Genomic DNA, 20,989 nt, shown 5'->3' on the forward strand with positions numbered 1-20,989 from the left:
ATAGCAGTTTGAACTATAAAGAGTAAAAATAGTTAATATCTCCCAAGGGAAATGGGGGATTATTTTTCCCCCCCATTCTCAGAAGCAAAAAGTTGTATAATCTGAAAAACCTGACATTCCATATTGAGGGTTTATTGTAAGGTAGTAAAACCAGATTTTATATCTCGTTTATTCCTACAACTTCTGATGTGCTTCCAAAAATGGTATTAAGGCAGCAGCTGAGGAAATTTTATGAGATAATGAAGCAGAACAGTTACTGAAAGCCATCTGCTCAGTTGTTTACAAACTTGCTTCAATACTTCAGAGGCAGTGGTAGAGTACGTGTCTAAACTTCACAAGCTGCACTAGGTAGAACTAAATGAAATGCGCCGGGGCCGGGCTGAGCTGGGTCCCTCTCTGTGCAGTGTAAGCAGTTGCCAGGCAGGCCTGTTGGAAGCCAGCAGAAAGCACCACACAGAGGTGATTATGTGCCACCATCTGTCACGCTTCAAGCCTACCATACAGCATGGCTAATCAGCCTTGGCAGGATGATGGATGAACAGCAGCAGCTGCCAAAAGCCACTGTTGGCAAACAGTCCTGAAGTTAAGAACTTTTTCCCCCCTCTGCCTTCCTCTCCAGGGTCCTGCTGCGTGTCCGCATGCTCTACTATCTACGACAAGAAGTTATAGGGGACCAAGCAGACAAGATCTTAGAGGGTGCTGACTCAAGGTTAGTGCAAGTGCAGGTTTATTTTTTGCTTTATGACTCTGGCTTTTGTAAAGTACACATACTATAATAATGCAGCGTTTAAAGGTGGTCACACTTTATCTCTTATATGTCTGTTCTCAAGCAACCGTATTGTTTTATGAAGCGCAGTGGGTCATTTTCCTGGGGGGGAAACGATGCGGGAAATGACAGAAGTGGATTTGCAGCTCTGCTAATATTGAGGGATTATTCTATCTCAATTTAAAAAATTAAAAAAAATACTAAGACCTTAAATGAATCATATTTAGATAACCATTTGACTCCCAAAATAGCCTAATGTTGGGGGGGTGGCAATATTTGTGTTGTTTTTTGGTTGCCTAATTATTTTTTGTTGTTTGTTTGTTTAACCATCCTAATTATTTTTAAGAGTATTTCAATTTGTGTATTGGGTTTTGGGGTGGTTTTCCAGCTCAAAAATTATATTTACAGAACAGCATAAAACACTTGGGTTTTTTTAGGATGATTTGTTTTGGTTTTTTTTTTTTAAATCTTTGTCGAGTAATACCTTTGAGAATATGTATAATGCTGTCTTCACAGTGAAGTAGATGTATGGATACCTGAGCCATTCCATGCCGAAGTTCCTGCAGACTGGTGGGATAAGGAGGCAGATAAATCCCTTTTAATTGGAGTATTTAAACATGGTAAGTGGCGTCTCACTCTCAACAAAACTCAGTTGTAAAGCTTTCAGCGTGTAGGACTGTTCAGTCATAATATTAACAAGTATTGTTCCAAAGAACTGTTGGCTTGTATCTCCCTTTTTTCTTGCCTGCATTAAAAACCTAATATGAGCTGTAAATATCAGATGCTGTTTTTAAATGTTTGCAGAACATTTGAGAAGAAAACATTACTTTCTTGGCTGTAAATAAAACAAAGCCATATTTGTTTAAATAATAGCCAAATAGTAAGATAGATCTCCATAAACTTTGCTTCCAGCACTGCTTCACTTGCTAACTCTGCCAACCAGTGTCAAAGTGGACGGTGGGCTTAACCTCTGCTATTAATCTGTACAAGTGCCTCCTGGGCTTTGTTCCAAGCAATATTTCACAAATGTCAGTGTTGAGAACTCCCGGCTCCCTTGAGTGGGATGCAGCCTTGTTAACTTTGAAAGGCTGGGGATGCAGAGCTGGCATGATATATACAGTGAGCGATTCCTGATTATAATCCCAATTCTCTGGAGGTCGCAGAGGTATTCTCAGCAGCCCAGCCTGACTAAAGGGGAGAATGATGGCTTATAAAACCTTTCATGATTACAGTTTGGCTTGAGGCTCTACAGCAGTTAGGAGCAGTGTGTTGTAGTACAAATCCTAATTGAATTGTGCTGTTCTGCCTATGTACAGCAGCTCTGTGTTGTGGGCTCAGCTGAGGCAAGTCTAGTCTAAAAATCATTTTCCTGCAGTGCACTGTTGGGATCTGCCATTTTCCATCTAGTCAACTTGGGCAGTAAAAAAGCAAACAGCAGTTTGAAAACCATAGAGGGAACAGTGTCATCTTACTGACATGCATCATCCTAAACCTAATAAGACAGGTTCGTTGGCCTTACGTATAACCCATGTATGCAGCATTTTTGCAGCCTATATTGAGGGTTCCAGCAGGGCTGGAGCTATTGAAAATACGTGTGTGTGTCTGTGTGTGTGTGTGTGTGCGCTCCTGTTAGCGGCTGCGTGTTTCCACTGGCGAGCATTGAATGTCAAGAACCACTGTGAAAGTCATAAAGGAAACTTAAAGAAGTTTTTCACTTGTGAAAGATTTTTACTTTACTTTATAACAACATGAAATTTGATGCTTTCTTCACCATCTTATATGTGTTAATGTTATTGATGGGAAAATGTTTCTGTGCTGTTGGAATTCACCAAAATGAACAATTTTTTAATATTAATTAATAGTTTCCAGCATGGCAATAGTGCCTTTGTTTTATTTAATAATAAATTAATGAATCCAGAAAATTGTATTTCTACTGCCTAGACCTGTTCTATTCACAGCTGGTCATAGCTTTTAAAAAGCTTTTGTCTCCCACTCTGCACACAGGTTATGAGAAGTACAATTCCATGAGAGCTGATCCAGCACTGTGCTTTCTGGAACGGGTTGGCATGCCTGATGCAAAGGCCATAGCTGCTGAACAGAGAGGGACAGACATGTTAGCAGATGGCGGTGATGGGTAAGGAGGACATGAAAAAATTAATAAACTTTATCAGGATTGTATATGTTGGCATGGGTTCATATGTCATATTATACTTACATGTTGCCTGAGGATATGAAGTGATCGTATGATGTACAAAGTACATAGATTTGTTTACAGAGTTGAGCATGAAATACAAACGTGTAACTTGGTACACCATACTGATGATTTTTGTAGCTTTTTTGCTTTTGTCCAGAAAATCAGCCAGCCCCCTCTCAAAACCAGTATTTTTCCTGAAAATATTTTAAAAATATTTTATAGGGGTGAATTTGACAGAGAGGATGAAGATCCAGAATATAAGCCAACCAGAACTCCTTTCAAGGATGAAATTGATGTAAGAACTCCCAATTTTCTCTAATTACAAATATGTACAATTACAACTGATTCTCCATATTTATTTTAATGTGTGTTTTTTAAGTTTGAGAGCTACCGGATAAGCATTCCTTACAAAGATTGTTTGCTGCTGTGTTTGAGAGATGACATATTTTTCTTCTCAAATTATGACATATGGTCAAAACTGAAAACTAAAATAACTTCTGTCTTCTCCCCAAGGAATTCGCAAACTCACCTCCAGAAGACAAAGAGGAGTCCATAGAATTACACCCAAGTAAGTCTATAGCAAAAAAATTTAAAAAGCAGAAAGGGATTGTTTAGTGAAAGGTGGACTGTTTATATTACCACATGAGGGGATAGGAGATGTTTTGGGACAATACCACAGAAAGCTTTTTGCTGCCAAATCTCTTCATGCTTCACATTTTTCAAAACAATTACATACTGTCTTTGAATAATCCACATTATGGTTCTCTGGATTTCTAATTACATAGTAGAAACCATGATGATAAAGACCGGATGTTTCATAATGCAGCCGTTGATGGTTTTGCCGATATAATCTTGGAAGTTACAAATACGTTGTTTCCTCAGTATGGAGGAAAATTGCCAAGTTTAAGTGAGAATAATAAAGTGGGAAATGATAAGCATAGGTGTTTCCTCAGAGGCAGAATGATCTTCTTAGTAATGTATTTAAAGATGCATTGCATTAATTTAAATACTTATACTGTTCATAATATGTTTGCATTCATAACATCGAATCATAGTGTTTGATAGTTATCTCTAAATGCTTCACAAGCATTTCTGAGTTCTTAGACTTGGATGGTTTGATTCTATTTTCTACCTCTTACCAATAGTTAGCCTGTTTCTAATTCATTATGCACCAGTATTAGAGGCACATGTTCTTATCTGATACAACAGAAATCCAGTTATAGCCATAAAAACTGAAATGTTTAGTGTTGGTTTTGCAGTGCAAATACTTCTCTGTTCTCTAGGCAAGCACAGTGAAAGCAATGCTGAGTTAGGGCAACTCTACTGGCCCAACACTTCAACCCTGACTACCCGTCTGCGTCGCCTCATTACTGCCTATCAGCGCAGCTATAAAAGGCAACAAATGAGGCAAGAGGCACTAATGAAGACTGACCGCAGGAGACGTCGGCCTCGAGAAGAAGTGAGGGCACTGGAGGCAGAAAGGGAAGCCATAATAACTGAGAAACGACAAAAGTGAGTTTCCCGGTGATAATCTTCCTTTAAATCTTATTTGAGCTTTTGTGTCGCCCATACAGCTCTTTTGTTTTGAAAAAATAAACTAAGGGGGTTTTGGGGCTTCTAAAAGTGTTGGGAATCTTATCTATCCAGTGGCCTCACTTTTCTTGCTTCTTCCTTGACTAGATGGACAAGAAGAGAAGAAGCAGATTTTTATCGTGTGGTGTCTACTTTTGGAGTTATTTTTGATCCTGTAAAACATCAGTTTGAGTGGAATCAATTCAGAGCATTTGCCAGGCTTGACAAAAAGTCCGATGAAAGCTTGGAAAAGTATTTTAATGGCTTTGTGAATATGTGTAGACGAGTGTGCCGAATGCCAGTCAAACCAGATGATGGTAAGTTTAAATTGACTCTGGAAATCAACATGAATATTGTGAGACCATGGGACTGTTGAAAATTCATGCCCAGCTGTAAGGATTTTGAAATGGGTGTGCATTCAATCCATGTTAAAACAGCACAACTTGGTGTCCTTGCAGAGCCTCCTGATCTTTCCACGCTGATTGAGCCGATCACAGAGGAGCGTGCTTCTAGAACTTTATATCGCATCGAGCTGCTGCGCAAGATCCGCGAACAGGTCCTCCATCACCCGCAGCTGGGAGAGAGGCTAAAGCTTTGCCAGCCAAGTCTGGACCTTCCAGAGTGGTGGGAGTGTGGTAAACATGATAAAGACTTACTGATTGGTGCTGCTAAACATGGAGTCAGTAGGACAGATTATCACATTCTGAATGATCCTGAACTCTCTTTTCTTGAGGCTCACAAAAACTTTGCTCAAAACAGAGGGACGGGTAATGCAAATACTGTGTCTTCTGTAAACCCTCTGGGTGCTGGCTGCAGTCAAACACCCCCAGTCGTCCCATCCACACCAGTACAAGAGGAAAAGACTACAGAACCAACAGAGTCTAAAGCTGAAGGGTCTGAAAATCCAGCAGCCAAAGAAAAAACTGAAATCAAAGAGGAGACAGATACTACAGATAAGGACACTAAACCAGACTGTGATGCTGAGGCTGAGCCTGGCTCTGTTAAATGTGAATTGAAAGACATAGAAATGAGTACAGATGTAGATCCAAAATCTATTTCTGAGAAAGGTTCAGAAGAAGATGAAGAGGAGAAACTGGAAGATGATGATAAATCAGAAGAATCCTCCCAACCTGAAGGTAATACACTGGTCAGATCAGTTCTGTGTGCTTAGCACAAGCCCCACAGCTGTTGTAGCTCATGCCAGCTGGTAAGTGGCACATGGGGTGCCATTCTTGAGTATGGGATGGGCTGCATGCAGCAGTTCCTCTGCCCTTCCACATATCAGGTGGCTAAATAAGCTTTCATAAGAACCATCCAGCATCAGCAGGGTATTCCCCCACAAGGGATGATTTCCGGGAAAGCTCACTGAGTCAATAAGCATGGTCTCTGTGCCAAATGGGGAAGGCTGGGGCTCTGCTGTAGTAATTACTGAACAAAAGCCAGAGTTAGAAATGTTGTGTCAGGCCTGGTTGCCTTAGCTTATCTAGCTGGGTAGACACTGGATGTTAATGCCTGGTCATGATTGTTATTCAGCAGGAGCAGTTTCTCAGGGTAAGAATTTTGATGAAGAAAGCAATGCCTCTATGAGTACCGCAAGGGATGAAACACGCGATGGATTCTACATGGAAGACGGGGATCCCTCTGTGGTTCAGCTACTTCATGAGAGAACATTTGCCTTCTCATTCTGGCCTAAGGTTGGTTAGGGGTAGAAAGAAATGTCTCCTTTAATTTCAGTAAAATATGGGAAATGTGCTTGAAAAGTAACAGTGAGCTTTGGGTGGTACTGCACTTCTGGCAGGCAAGAGATCTTTTTCTGTGAATGATTTGTGGGATGGCACTTTTTTCTTTAAGCTCATACAAACTAGCAGTGGAAATGAAAGAAATTGCTCCTTTTTTCTTGTAAAATAGTGTCATTTAGTAAAACAATGGACTGCTGGCAGTCATGAACTCTTCATAGGGTCCATAACTTTTTGTCAGCAGAGTCCCACCTCTTGCACCACTATACAGTTTTGAATTAGGAGTTTTCCCTGCAGAGCAATCTGCAGAGACTTTAAAAGATCACCTTTTTATTTTGGGGTGAGGAGATTGTAGGGAAGAGTTTTGCTGACCTACATGATCTAAGCCATTATGTAATATTGACAGATGTAATTGTATTAAGGTATCCTGCAAACATAAGCAGCAGTTTTAGATAGAATAAAGCTGTATCTTATTTTGGTAACAGTGCAGAAAATTATCTAATATAAAATGCTTTTAAAAATACAAAACTGTAACCTTGTAATAAATCCATACTTAATTTAGCACTCTCCTTTGCAGTAAGGGGAGAGAGAAAAATAAAGTAGTAATAGTCTTAAGCTTACTAATCACCATAACAGAGCCATCTGGTTGGGGCAGGGAGGGGGAAGGGGCTAGCAGGGCAAGAGGACCTTGCTCTTAATAGGCTTATTTCTGGGGAAAGCAAGCAGTCTGTTGCAGCTGCTGAGATTTGGTAGTGGCTTCTGCACTGTTTTGCTTTTCAGGAAGCTGAAATGCATTCATATATGAATGCTCATATTCCCTAACCAGCAGTATTTCTTAGAGTCCCAAAGTTTCTACTACTTCAGACAGGCTAGTCTGGAATGTGCTTGAATACTGAAATGGAAAAGAAAAATCAAATAATGTTCATCTTCTCTACTTTCAGCATGTATTTTGGAAACATGGGCTAAAATCTTATTCCAGTCATAGTGTGAAAGTAGAACAGAAAATCCTTCATCAGTATAGGTTCAGCATAAGTAGACTAATAAACATAATTAGAGATTTTTAGTGTACACGCTTCAGTGAAATTTGAAGTGATAATGGGCGTGGAATGAAAATTGACATTCATTAGATGTCCCTAGGTTGGTGCCCGTTTCATAATGTTGAACTTTATTAATAGTGACGCTAATGAGGATCCACTTCCTAGGACAGAATTGCAGATCCAGCCTCTTGGATCTTGAGAACTGCAGCTTTAAGATACTGATTGCAGATGTGTTTATTTTCCCTTCCTAACTGGTGATGTTTCTAACTACTGAAGTTTTGTAAAACAACAGTGAGTTTCTATTAAATTTTTCAGTTAGTGCATTGTCATACAGAAAACTTTGTCTGTCTTTTCTCCTTCCCCTCACAATATAAATGCAGCTTTTAAAAGTTATTATTCTACAAAATTGTGTTAGCATCTTGCAAGGTGATCAGTTTATTCCTAACATGCAAGAACAGTTGTTTCTGAATGTCTTCCTTAAGCTGTGGAAACTGGACTGTGTCATAAGACTCATTTGAGTTTAAAAGGTGACGTTTACACCGAGGGTTCATTACAGACTTTTCCTTTCTGCAGGACCGAGTAATGATCAACCGATTAGACAACATCTGTGAGGCAGTGCTGAAAGGGAAGTGGCCAGTAAATAGGCGCCAGATGTTTGATTTCCAGGGGCTCATACCTGGGTACACTCCAACTGTTGTGGACAGCCCTCTACAGAAAAGGAGCTTTGCAGAGCTCTCCATGGTTGGTCAAGCCAGTGTCAGTGGCAGCGAAGATCTCACTGCTTCTCCTCAGTTATCAAAGGCAAGGCTACAGCATTCTCTTTTTTATATAAAACACTTTATCTTGCATGAGCTTCTCTTGCGTAATAGAAAATAAATCAGATGAATAAAATAGGAAAAACATCAAAGTGTTTCTTTGAATAAAATAATAAAATAAAAGCTTTTTTTAGAGTGATATGTTTGGAGTTTTGTTTTTAACTCAGCATAGCAAACAGAGCTTTGCTAATGTTTGAAAATGCTTGTTTTTTATTAGGAAGATGCACTCAATTTATCAGTTCCACGTCAGAGGAGGAGGAGACGAAGAAAGATTGAAATTGAGGCTGAGAGAGCTGCCAAGAGGAGAAATCTTATGGAAATGGTTGCCCAGTTACGTGAGTCTCAGGTGGTCTCGGAAAATGGACAAGAAAAGGTTGTAGATTTATCAAAGGCCTCACGAGAGGCAACAAGTTCTACCTCAAATTTTTCATCTGTTACTTCAAAGTTTATCTTGCCTAATGTCTCCACACCTGTGTCTGATGCCTTTAAAACTCAAATGGAGCTGCTGCAAGCAGGTCTTTCACGCACACCCACAAGGCATCTACTAAATGGCTCTTTAATAGATGGAGAACCACCCATGAAGAGGAGGAGAGGAAGGAGGAAAAATGTAGAAGGGCTTGATCTGTTATTTATGAGCAACAAACGGACATCACTGACTGTAGTAAGACCACAACCTTTTTCCTTTTGTCTCATATTTGTTCTTCTGTCTGTGGTACTTCCTGAATGTGTTTCAAGTCTTATACTCTCTCTAAAAAAACATATAGTTTTTGCCCAACCAGGTTTTTCTTTGTTTAGAGCTGTTAATTCTCTTTGAACCAAACACAATGTGCACGTCAAGATTTTACTCTTGTGTTTTAGGTAGCTTGTACTTTCAAAATATATTTCTAACCATATACATTTTGAGGCTTAAGCATGTCTTTCTTCATGTGTTGAAAAGGGAGGGTGTTGAAGAATCTTGGAGGACATGTACTGGAAATGCAAAAAAACCAGCTTTGCCTTTAGCACTATGTTCTTTAGTACAAGGATGTAAAATTTTCAAAATTCCCTGATGCAATGATACTACTTTATGTAGTATGAGTATTTAACCCCATTAACTTTTGTGTATGCAAAATCTTAAACATTTCACTTCAGTCAGTTTCTGAAATTATTTCTCCAGGTGTTCCTGTTAAGGGAAGACTAATCCAGATGTGATTGTTTTCAGGAGGATGCAGAAGTGACCAAAGCTTTTGAAGAAGATATGGAAGCCCTACCAGCAAGGAACATTCCATCTCCTGGTCAATTAGACCCAGACACTCGCATCCCTGTAATCAATCTAGAAGATGGGACCAGGCTGGTGGGAGAGGATGCCCCGAAAAACAAGGATCTGGTTGAATGGCTTAAGTTGCATCCTACTTACACTGTAGATATGCCAAGTTATGTACCAGTAAGTATGTGATTGTAAAAGTGTTGTTCTATTATATGAATACAAAAGTTAGTTTTACAGAGGTCAGACTGAATTCCCTCACATTGGGCATAGTCATTTGATTTTGTAGCTTGCATTTCAACAGAAGTTTTCTCTTTATCCAGCATTCCTATTTTATCCACACCCAAGTGACACTGGGGTGCTGGATTTGCTTTTGCTTTCTTAACATTTGTATGTAACAGCATGTTAGAAGCATGTATGTCAAGTACTGCAGAATTTCTTCATCTGATGCAAAAAAATCTTTTTCATGTAATCTGAGAGTAAAGTAATGGATCTCTTCTTAAAATTGTTGTGAGAAGGGGTACCATGATTGGTGATTTTTCTCAAGAAATGAAATGAAAAGCAATAAATTTCTCTTCTTTCTAGAAGAGTGCAGATGTGCTGTTTTCCCCATTTCAGAAGCCGAAACAAAAACGACACAGATGTCGAAACCCCAATAAACTGGATATAAACACCTTGACAGGAGAAGAAAGGGTACCTGTTGTAAATAAACGAAATGGAAAGAAGGTAAAAATTAAGTTACTTCAGTCAAGGTCTTTAATAATGTCTTTGCATGTGGAAAGCAGGTTTTCTATTCCAGGCTTCTCTTTAAAAGTTTAATAATTTGGTACCAGCAGTTTTTCTTACTGGACTGTGCCACCTGGTTCCTTTAATTCCTTCTTTGCTCTTCTGTTGTGTTCATATTAATCACCTGAGTGAATAACTCTCATTTTTTGAACTTATATAGCACGTTTTGTTCTTGGATACAAAATTTATTAGCAGATCTGCCTAAGCTACAGGACTTTGCCATTTTTTTAAAAACATGATTTTGTCAATTGAGCTATCACTAGCTGGTTTCCAAGTATTTTTTCACAGTAAACTGAAAGTCTTTGCAGCCGTCCTTCAGAGATAAAATAGAAAGGAAGATAGAAAATGTCCATATAAGTAGTTGTTTGGTTTCGTTGGTAGGTTTTTGTTAAAGTCATAACCTTGTCTTTTGCATTAGATGGGTGGAGCTATGGCCCCTCCAATGAAGGACTTGCCAAGATGGCTGGAAGAAAATCCTGAGTTTGCTGTTGCTCCAGATTGGACTGACATTGTTAAACAGTCTGTAAGTGAAACTCTTCCATGCATCACTGCAGGTTACAGCACAGAAAAGTTGAAGGCTGTCTAAATTGATTATTAAGTCTTTATCTCATAGGTTTAGGTTTTTAGAAAATCATAGTGTCTGTGTAGGAGTTACCCAGCTCAGAGGGAGTGGTGATAGAAGGCTGCTGCAGATTAAAATACACCAAACAATCAGCTACAGTTAAGGCAGCCTTCAGCATTTGTTTTGCCTTTTTTTTTTAATAAGTAACAATCCTTAAAAAGCACAGGTATTTGTAGATTAAGAACTACTAAGAAAATATTTGTTATATTCATAACAGAAATACACTTCATTGTCTCAGTAACAGGCAGCATCAAAGGAATAGGTTTTCTGTCTTTTATTTTACAACATTTGTTTGAAAATAAAGGGTAAAATTCTGCAAGTATTCAATTTAATAGAATATTACTATTCTGAAATTCAGTACGAATTATGAAGATACAAACTTGTAACTGCAACATATCAGGGTGGGGTTTTTTAATGAAGTTACACAGTTTTCAGCATGTATTATTTTACTGTTGTGTTTAAATATAAAAAAAATCTGTGATCTTGATTCCTTCATCTTTCTTTACTTGTTCTACTGCCATTCACTATAGTACTAAGCTAGTCACCATTTGCCAGGGTGAAAAAACAAACCACTTTTGGAGTATGCTGAAATCCCTTCTGTTTCTTCTATCATCATCAGTTAACTGCTGAAAGCTAAAAAAGCCAATTGAGGATAAAGCTTGTTTTTTCACCTTCTCTTTTTAGGGTTTTGTTCCAGAGTCCATGTTTGACCGTCTTCTCACTGGACCTGTTGTGAGGGAGGAAGGAGCAAGCAGAAGAGGAAGAAGGCCAAAAAGTGAAATTGCCAAAGCAGCTGCAGCAGCTGCTGCTGTAGCATCAACTTCGGGAATCAACCCACTACTAATGAACAGTCTGTTTGCTGGAATGGACCTCACAAGCCTCCAGAACCTACAGAACCTGCAGTCTCTCCAGCTCGCAGGCCTCATGGGCTTTCCACCAGGGCTAGCAACAGCTGCTGCTGCTGGGGGGGACGCTAAAAATCCGGCTGCCATGTTGCCTCTGATGTTGCCAGGGATGGCAGGACTGCCCAATATGTTTGGACTAAGCGGATTGTTGAATAACCCGATCACGGCTACTACTGGAAATGCCACTACTGCTTCTGGTCAAGGAGAGACTGAGGATGGCACTTCAAAAGCTGAAGAGAAGAAAAATGAGAATGAAGAGGAGAACAAAGACTCTGAGAAAAGCACAGACACTGTTTCTGCTACTGACTCTGCGAATGGATCTGTCAGTGCTGCTACTGCGGCGACTACCGCCACTGCCACCACTACCACCACCACCAACACTGGATTGCCCACAAACCCTCTGGCCTTCAATCCTTTCCTGCTGTCTACCATGGCTCCTGGCCTCTTCTATCCATCTATGTTTCTACCTCCAGGACTGGGAGGATTGACTCTGCCCGGTTTCCCAGCACTAGCAGGACTTCAGAACGCAGTGGGCTCCAATGAAGAGAAGGCTACTGACAAAACTGAAGGAGCTGCCTTTAAAGATGAAGAAAATCTCGAAGGCAGTGATGCAGAGGAGAGCCTTGATAAAACTGCAGATTCCTCCGTTTTAGAAGATGAAATAGCACAGGGTGAAGAATTAGACTCACTTGATGGGGGGGAAGAAATAGAAAACAATGAAAACGATGAATAACCAGTACCAGTTACAGTTAAAGTGTTTTAAACTTTTGACAAGTGGTAGTCCTACTGTTTACACTCACAGTTAATGTCCATACTTAGTTTTTATAAGCTGTTCTGTAACATAGTGTAGCAAAAAAAAAAGTTCAAGTCATGTTATACAGATGTGTCAAAAGGTATCTTGGTCATTAAGTATTGTGCAGTGCATTATTTATTATCCCTAGGAGAGATGAAATTTGAGAGGTGATCATGTCTTTTTAAGGAAATTGACATAATGCTCTGCTTTTTTTTTCTTTTGGTACCATTGGTATTATGAATTAAGCAGCAATTTGTAATCAAGTGGCACTAATAGAAGGAAGTGCTGCTTAAAGGAAGGATGAAGTTATATATTTAATTTTTTTTCCTTTTTTTTTTCCTTTTTTTTTTTAAATTTTGCTGTGAAGGTCAAGATGAAATTTACCATACATATCGTACTCGCGCTTCATTTTGACTGTATGGGAGTTCACCCGCTCGCGTGCGCGCACACACCCACACACACACTCTCTCTCTGACAATCTTCATGATAGTGTGAATGTCTCTGTCTTGAGACGCAGCAATAATAAGGCAGCTGTTGAATGTGAAGAGTACCTTTTGGAAATTAACCCGTGGAGAAGGTTCTTACAGGATAAAGCTACAGTTTAATCGTCTCGTGATCTTGTAATGCACTGGTATAAACAAAAAAGAAAAAAATCAGGTACCTTTTTTAAATTAAAGGACTTTGTTACTTTAGCCACAAAGCTAAACAGCATTACCTCAACTCTAAACTAGCCTTGAAGTTTACAGACATGACTTTGTAAATGTATTGTTTTTCTTTGTTGTGATGTCTTTTTATTTTTTTTTCTTTGGAAACTGCTATCATGTAAGATAAGATGTAAATTGCTGCCAACTGTAGTAATGATGCTTTTAATAAAAGTGACCCATGATATGCAGAGATGTAATTATAGAATGTAGTGTTTAGGGACAACCAAACTGGTGTTCACTTTCTGTATTTGTATTTGTGGCTTTTTTATAGCATTTTCCTGCTATATTCTTTATAGATTAGTGGCTGTAAATGCTGAACTGATCGTCTTCAGGGGACTAGGCAGGAAGAGAAACCTTGAATTGCCTTCATATTTTCCACTCTAAGTAACTCTACAGAAATGCACGCTAAAATCCCTACTTTACTCCTTCAAAGGGGCATGAGAGACTGAGAATACTTTAAATGTGTTCAGCATGTGATAATGTGGTACACTAAAGAACAAAAGGGCAAAAGAAAAATGAGGCTTTAATAGGCACAATATCTAGGTCATTTATCCTTGGTTAATGGGTAGAAAAACACAATGCTGTAGTGACAGCAAGGGATACAAAGGCTCTGTGGTATCCTGTAGACCAGAGCTTGTGATGCCAGAAACCACTGTGTCAAACAACCTACATGAAACTAAAACTGACCCACTTTTTATAAAAACCACTGTCTCTTCTGGAGAGCTACCGATTTGTACCCTTTTGTGACCTTTTGATATTGGAGATAATGTACCATTTGAGAAGTTCTGTTTTCATGGTGTTGTCACCTTGACACACACATACACAACAAGCTCCAGAGTGAGGATAAAAGGTTAGATTTTCAGTGGAGTACATGAAAAATTAGCTATTTCAGTAGCCAGCTGTGGGTGGACCCCTGTCTTTAGGACTAATATTATCTGTGCTTTTGGCATGCTGGAGAGCTGCAAACCTCACTCTCATGTACGCTGTGAATTTGCACGAGAGCTCAAACGGGCAAGTATTGCAAGGCCGAAATTTGGTCTCAAGGGGTATATATAAAAAGGGGTGAACTTGGCTTGAAAAGGATATTTCATGGACGATGAAAGTAGATGAGAAATGAAGGCTTAGGAAGTGATTTTTGTGTGAATGAATCACAGGCACACACTGTTGAAATGAATAGATGTCAGGATGTCTTGTACTGCCACTTAAACAGATCATAGGGAGTTAATGAAGGTCAGGAAGGATTCCCCCTGCATGGACATCACTGAATGGTTGATGAGGTGTGTTATTCCTGCCTCTTCCTAAAACATCACGTGTAGACAACGGCAAAAAGTGAGAGGCTGAAAGCAAAGGCACATTGACTTAGGCAGGTGTGTTACATGCTCTCTTGAATTCATTTGAGCTGTTTTTTACGTTGTTATTAAATGCCTTGCCTTATTTTTTTTTCTACCTGTAAAATTCCCACTGTAAGAGTTTGTAGGTGCTTCTCATTGTGTGTATTCCATACATGGTACCAAATAGCAGGGGTTTTTTTCAGTTCAGTTTTTATAATTTCCAGAAGAGATTTACAGAGACTAATGATATCCCTTGGGAGAATTCTTTTTAATTGGCAAGGCTAGAAATTATATTGTTAAATGTCGTACTTAGTCCCTTTCTCCTCTGTCAAAATGGGGAAGTTCTGGTAACTTCTATTTTTGCCTATAGGTTTTTGACATGGAAACATCCAACTCATGATGTAGGGTGTCCAAGTGACAAGTGAGTGAATCTTACGCCTAGTACAAGCATCTTCCATGATGGCATTACTCATCTGCCTTTCCTACTCAAAAAAAAAAAAAAAAGGCAAAACTGAAGAACTGTTGGAACAGAGCAAATGCCATGGGAATGGGAGAGCCTCCATGCTCTGTGCTTCCCAAACAGTCTTGCTTCCTGGAAGCCAAACAGACCCTTCACTTGTTGGAAAGGTGGTGACATTTGATTTTTGGAAGGGATTTGGGCCCCTGGTATGAAAAATGAAGTGGGGGGATTGCCATCTAATGTCCGAGAAATGTATTACATGAAAATATGAAGGTTTTTCTTTGATTTGACAGAGTTTTTACATGTTAATTATTGCAAAGATTCTTACGGAGTTTTAAAAGTGTGTCTAAATGAATAAAAGCTTACGTGAGTAAGATGCATAGATCAGAAACTATTCTGCACTTGATTCACATTTGGAGCACCCTTTCTGTCTCTCATGATGAGGAGCCTTTTGTTTCTCACCAACCAGTTTTTGCTGGACCTCCTAATGGCAGTGGAAATGTTAATGGGGTTATCAATGAATATAAATTACTTTGTGTTGCTTTCAAAAGGAAAGTACCTGTGTCAAAGTACAGCAGTGGTCTGCATGCTAACACAGCCTGTTCTGTGTGCATGGTGTGCAACCCTGCCAAGGGAAAGGACTGAACAGCAACAAATCTGCTCAGGCTACTACAGACGTGATTTTTAATAAGGGAACTATAAAGGAGAACCAGTTCAAGTGTGAGTCTTGAAAACTGTTGCTCTTGAAATAGTGGACAAATTCCTTAACTAGCCCCAGGTTTTTTCAGTCAGCTTCAGTCTCTTGTTTTGTATTGATGTCAAATATCAAAGTGTATTGCTTATTGGAATTGCACACTTCTATTGAGGACCTTTGCCACTGAGCACTTCCTCATTTGAGAAGGGCTTAAGATTGAGGGGAGGGAGGGGTATTCAATTGTATTTTCTGTATTGAGCGTCCCACTGACTTTTGTGAACAAAACTGCTTGGGAAATTTAAGACTTCTGTTGCTTCTGCACCTCATGTTTCTGCTACCTCTGAATCCTTAACATTGGGGCTGGGGTCAGGAAGTGTCAGGATATGTAAGGGCCCTCAGACCTGCTGCCTCCACGGTTTTCTGGGCACCTGAAAGGTGTCAGCCCATGAATGTTTCTGACTCCTCAGTGGGAAAGAGTGCTGGCTACAGCTTTTGCTTCCATGCTGTGCAGATAACCTGTTGTACCCCTTTGGCTTCAAGTGGTGCCTTGGAGAGACCTGGAGATGGCTTCTTACATAGACAGGTGATGTTTTAGGCATCAAGTCTAAGCAGCAGCTTGAGTCAACTGCCCTGAGGAGAATGTGTGAAGGAAATTCAGTTATATGATTGACAGCTGTTATGATCAAGTTTCGATGGGACTTACAAAGACCTCTCTTGGAATGCAGGGTGAATGTCCCAGCTCAGTCTGCATGCAGTTTTAGATAATAGATTTGATGCAAAAGAGCAAACAAACACTTACTAGTATAAGGAGCTATAGTGCAAAGTATGTATTTTCTAGAAGGGGATAAATCCATGTCACTGGATGTTTTTGTTTTTCCAGGTCCTATGGATTGCTGTTAGCACTGGTAAAACCATATAAACATAATCATTTGAGCTATGTTGCAATAGCTTAGTGCTATTGCAGGTAATTTCCAATCTGTTACTTGTCCTCCCTCAGTCTTTGCTTAAGAAATTTAGATATTAGTGATAGCTGGAAGTCAGAGACTTCATTAAATCCTGGTAGTTGTAGTTCATTAGAAACAAAACCCCCATCCCTCCATTTAGAAAATTTGCTTGGGGTGTGCTAATGCAAATACTGTTAACTGGGATCTTGCCACAGAAAGCCTTCTTTTAGTTCCAACTTTTTATATATGTTCTTTATTAAGCTAAGGGGCAATATGGAGACATTAACCATTAATTCATCAATCTTCTGGGCTGTTGCACCCATGAGCTGAATGGCAGGCAAACTAAGCTTTAAAGTGTCCGGTGATGGTGCACGGCTCCATGGGCAAAGAGTGGTCAAATCTGATACCACAGCTTTACAGTTCTCCTCTTCCTGGATGATGCATTGGCCTTCCTGTTCTCTGGAACTGCCAGGAACCTGTGGGCTTTGCAGGCAAAGGAGTTGGGAGCAGCAGTGCCATGGTCTCCTCCTCCCACAGGTTTTCTGCTATTGTTGGGCCTGGGGAAAGATTTGCATATCTGTGAGTGCAGAGCTGATGTTCCCTCCCTCCGCTCAGAGGCCCTGCAAGGAAACTCCGTGATCCTTCCCTTTTTTTTTTTCCCATCTTCCCCCCCCCCGCCTTCCACCCTTCTGAGGGCTAGTAGAAAATAAGAGACGGCCATTGTATTTCACTGCAGCAGCATTGTTCTGCACCAGACAAAGATAGCATATTTTTCTGAACCATAGTTTCTGCTCTTTCAGCCATGGCTGGCTACTGATGAGCAGCTGTGCAGACTCTGAATAGCCTAAGGCATTTCCTAAAACCATTAAAAAATATGAATTTTCCCCAAACATGTGCCAAACCCCTCCCAAAAATATGTGGCAGGAGGAGGACAGCAAAGTCTTTGCTCTTTGTCCAGAATATATTTTCCTAAAATGAAACTTTCAAGGCATGCCTGCTTTCAGAGAAAGCATAAACATTCTCTTAAACATATCAGTTGATTCTGGGAGGACTTACTTGAGTCCTGTTTAGAAGAATATTTTATAAGAAATTTTTTTTTTTAATATTAAGAGGTTTTTTGTGAAGGAAAGAGCTGAAACTGAAGGGTTTAAACTAAGCTATATAATTTTGCTTCATGAGCCAGACAGGTGCTGCTAATAAATAGCTGCAGAAAATGTTAAAAATCAGTCCTGTTCCTCATCTGCCATGCATGTGACATTTCTGAAATATCATTTTGGGCTGTCACTGTAAGGACATGCTTTTTCTTCCCAGTCGTCTTCAAGTTCTTCTCAACCAGACTGGCCATCTTCTGCTGTCTCAGTCTGCAGCAGGCTTGCCATCTGCTATATGGCTAATCAATTCACAAAGGTGCTGCTGGGCAGTGCAGACTCACTGTCCTCTGCCAATATTTTCTGGAAGTTGTCAAACATAGCTGAATTTGTTCTCAGCTGTCACAATCATCGCATTGATTCCAGCTTGTAGCACTCTAGTGACCAGTGGGGAATGCGCTTTGTTTTGCAAGCAGCGTTTGCTCTTTTGTGCCTGTTTGATTAGGCGGGAGCTATCGCTGGAGTCTCTCGGGCTGCAGGTGAAAGGTGCCCTCTGACTCTTTTACCCTGCCCGCTCCCAAGTTTGAAAGGTGAACCCGTGGGCGAATCAGCAGACCAGGACTCCAGATTCAATTTCTAATTCTGTCTGCTTCCCTGAGGCAGTTGCTTTAATTGCGGTTTCCAATCTTCTGAATGGAGAATGACACTTGCCTTCTTCACAGAGATGTTGTGAGGCTAATGTTAGCAACAATCATGCAGCACTCAAACCACCCTGATTAGGACTGCCTGGCTAGAACTCCAGCTCATCCTTGAACATGACAGTCTTCATTACATCTTGGGCTGTCCTAGCACTGCCCCCCTCAATCAGTGGCTGCCACGGTACGATGGCAAACCTGTTACCCAGCTGTGAGGTACGGAATTTGCTGCCTTCTCTCCTCTGTCTCCCCCTTCCATGGAAAACTCTGTGCTGAGCTGTGGGTCTCGCTTCTCATTGTCCCATTGAGTGCCCACTGTCAAGGCAGGGCTGTTGCTATTGCTTTCACTGCACAACTTGCTACCACTTGACCTTGGGGCCGCTTTTTGTTCTGACTGCATAGTACATCACAGAAATGGGAACATAAATCAGTACGCTGACTTCTTCAGGATGGTGGTAGTTCATGTTTCTTTAATATTCCTTTGGTTATCCCTGGATGTGACAGTGCCGCCGCTTCATCTGACTACAGTTAGTGAAGTTGCAAGTTTGGACACTGGTTCTAACAGGCAAGATTTGCATTATTGCAACTCTATGTTCTCCTCAAAAGGCTTCTGCTGCACACACTGCTCTGCTGGTGGGGTAGAACTGAAATTAGGATGGTAGATTGCTAAAGCTTTAGTATACTCTTAAGCTGACAGCTTCTCTTTCTCCCTGGTCATGCAGGTGTGCTGAAAAGCCCTCCCTTAGTGCTTCCTTGGCTTTGCTTACAGCTGACTCAGTAGGGGAGCTTGCGGATACATCGGGGACAGGCAGAGAGAAGATAATATTCCTGGATTTTCCATCCTTGTCCACTTTCTATCAGATAGCAAGAAGTGGTTAGATTAAGCTTCCAGTGTCTACTGGTCTTCTAGCAGAAATTGGTAATTTTAAAAAGGCCTAAAGTGTAGCTTTCCAAGTACCAGTTTCTAGCAAGGAGCACCTGTTATTTGCTCTATACAACTGCACTGAAAAGGATCATTCAGGAAAAGAAAAAGATCTCTGCTCTCTTTAACACTCTGTTTGAATTGAGCACGCTTTTTATTGCTCTATTAGTTTCCCTTGCCATGTGAAAAACTGCCATAATTTCTTGCCTACTGTATACTTATATTTAATCCAAAGGAAAACAGCAATTTTCTAGAAACCATGAGGGGCAAGCTCCAAAATATTTTTCAGCCTGTTTTCAGTACGTGCTGCTAAATGCCTTATGTTTGTCAGCTCTTCTTGGCACCCTTCCTATGTAACAGTCTCTAATGGTTTTGGATCAGCTTCTCTGCTGCTGATGGCCGGTAGGGATCATGCCATTCAGTAACAGCACTCCAATGTGTGCAGCATTTCACCACAACCATTTCAGAGGTGGCTGCTTTTAACCTGGACTGGGATTTGCAAAACTGTTTCTATCAGTGAATTTCGTTATATACAAGTTAAAGGATGAGTGGGCTTCCTTGCACACCATTTAATGAAGTCTTCCTTAAGCAGTTGTGAGTTCACGTGCCAGGAGAATCTTAACAAAATTGGAACAAATTATGCTTCCCTGCCATGTGCTTCACTTATTCCTCATGGAGAGGTGGCTTTTTAGATCTCTTCTTAGGCCTCATGCCTCTGGTGACCCGAGCAACATTTGTGTGCGGTGGTGTCAGGTTTTCTTGTTGAGCCTTTACTGTTTGCACTACAGAAATAATCTTCAAGCAGTTGTGGAGCTGGTTTTTATGCTTGTCTTCACTCTTTCTGAGAGGTAAGGGAGAATATGTTGTGAGCAGGCAAAAGCAAATTAAATCTGCACAGATCTCTATGATGACCAATGTGCAATAAGGTTGCACGCAAATGTCTTTGTGTCTGCTGCTTGCAGTAAACAAAAATTGTCACAGGCAAAATCAGAACCAGGAGTTCAAGGGGGAACGTAGAGATTTCTGTGGGAATACCGTGGTTTCTCTGCCAGGTTTAGGGTGGCAGTCATGTCCCTGGGGTGGAAGGTGAAGACTGAAGGGCTAATGTAGTACAAGAGTCCCTGGTGAAGCTCTGCAGATATTGGTGAACTTTGTTAGTGGAGGCTACAGCAAGGGCAGGGAGAGTCTCCTTCAATTGACCCTGTTATCTTGAGCAAAATGCATGGGAAGGGCTGGCACAAGCGGCTCTCGCACCACCCCATCCCAGGCAGGGTTTCTGGATGAGCAGCTGCAGGAGGGAGGGGAGCCACAGGTGATAAAATCCTCTCATAACCTCATGGAAAAGAATGGTTTCTCCTGCAAGATGATAAATTGATGGTATGAATCAGTAGCAAAATGCAGGGCCTCTCATGATTCCCATCACCTGCCAACAACCACTCAAGTTAAGACACAAACAGTTAGAGCCTCTCTGTAAAATGTGTGTGGGATGGGAACATGTGGCACAGGCTTCTCAGGGCTCACTAGATGGGTGCTGGGTAGCTTTAAATCACTGAGCACACTTTTAGCTGACACAGGCTGTGTTTATGCACATGGCTGTTGGGAGGATGGAAAAGGTGAGGATGCCATCCCGAAAACCAAAATGTCACCGTGTGATCAGCTATGTCTGGACTACCTCCCCATGT

The 20,989-nt window shown here is 40.6% G+C and overlaps 1 protein-coding gene across 13 annotated transcripts in view; it reads left to right on the top strand.

Moving 5' to 3' along the window:
- The window catches only part of CHD7 (chromodomain helicase DNA binding protein 7), a 133,636-nt gene extending 118,621 nt beyond the window's left edge, over positions 1 to 15,015 (top strand). For 10 of the 13 annotated variants that reach the window (XM_074551381.1, XM_074551375.1, XM_074551363.1 and 7 more), the window contains 15 exons: positions 620 to 709; positions 1,283 to 1,386; positions 2,771 to 2,900; positions 3,183 to 3,255; positions 3,474 to 3,528; positions 4,244 to 4,472; positions 4,641 to 4,849; positions 4,991 to 5,668; positions 6,066 to 6,226; positions 7,879 to 8,106; positions 8,338 to 8,781; positions 9,322 to 9,543; positions 9,949 to 10,089; positions 10,568 to 10,672; positions 11,456 to 15,015. In XM_074551381.1, the coding sequence (XP_074407482.1) occupies positions 620 to 709; positions 1,283 to 1,386; positions 2,771 to 2,900; positions 3,183 to 3,255; positions 3,474 to 3,528; positions 4,244 to 4,472; positions 4,641 to 4,849; positions 4,991 to 5,668; positions 6,066 to 6,226; positions 7,879 to 8,106; positions 8,338 to 8,781; positions 9,322 to 9,543; positions 9,949 to 10,089; positions 10,568 to 10,672; positions 11,456 to 12,409 (3,823 nt within the window). In that variant the 3' untranslated portion in view covers positions 12,410 to 15,015. The remainder of the gene's footprint in view (positions 1 to 619; positions 710 to 1,282; positions 1,387 to 2,770; positions 2,901 to 3,182; positions 3,256 to 3,473; positions 3,529 to 4,243; positions 4,473 to 4,640; positions 4,850 to 4,990; positions 5,669 to 6,065; positions 6,227 to 7,878; positions 8,107 to 8,337; positions 8,782 to 9,321; positions 9,544 to 9,948; positions 10,090 to 10,567; positions 10,673 to 11,455) is intronic. The other 3 variants (XM_074551429.1, XM_074551438.1, XM_074551420.1) reach the window with 3 other exon arrangements.
- The last annotated feature ends 5,974 nt before the right edge of the window (positions 15,016 to 20,989 follow it).

Source organism: Zonotrichia albicollis, chromosome 1 (assembly GCF_047830755.1).
Source record: "Zonotrichia albicollis isolate bZonAlb1 chromosome 1, bZonAlb1.hap1, whole genome shotgun sequence".
Taxonomy (NCBI): domain Eukaryota; kingdom Metazoa; phylum Chordata; class Aves; order Passeriformes; family Passerellidae; genus Zonotrichia; species Zonotrichia albicollis.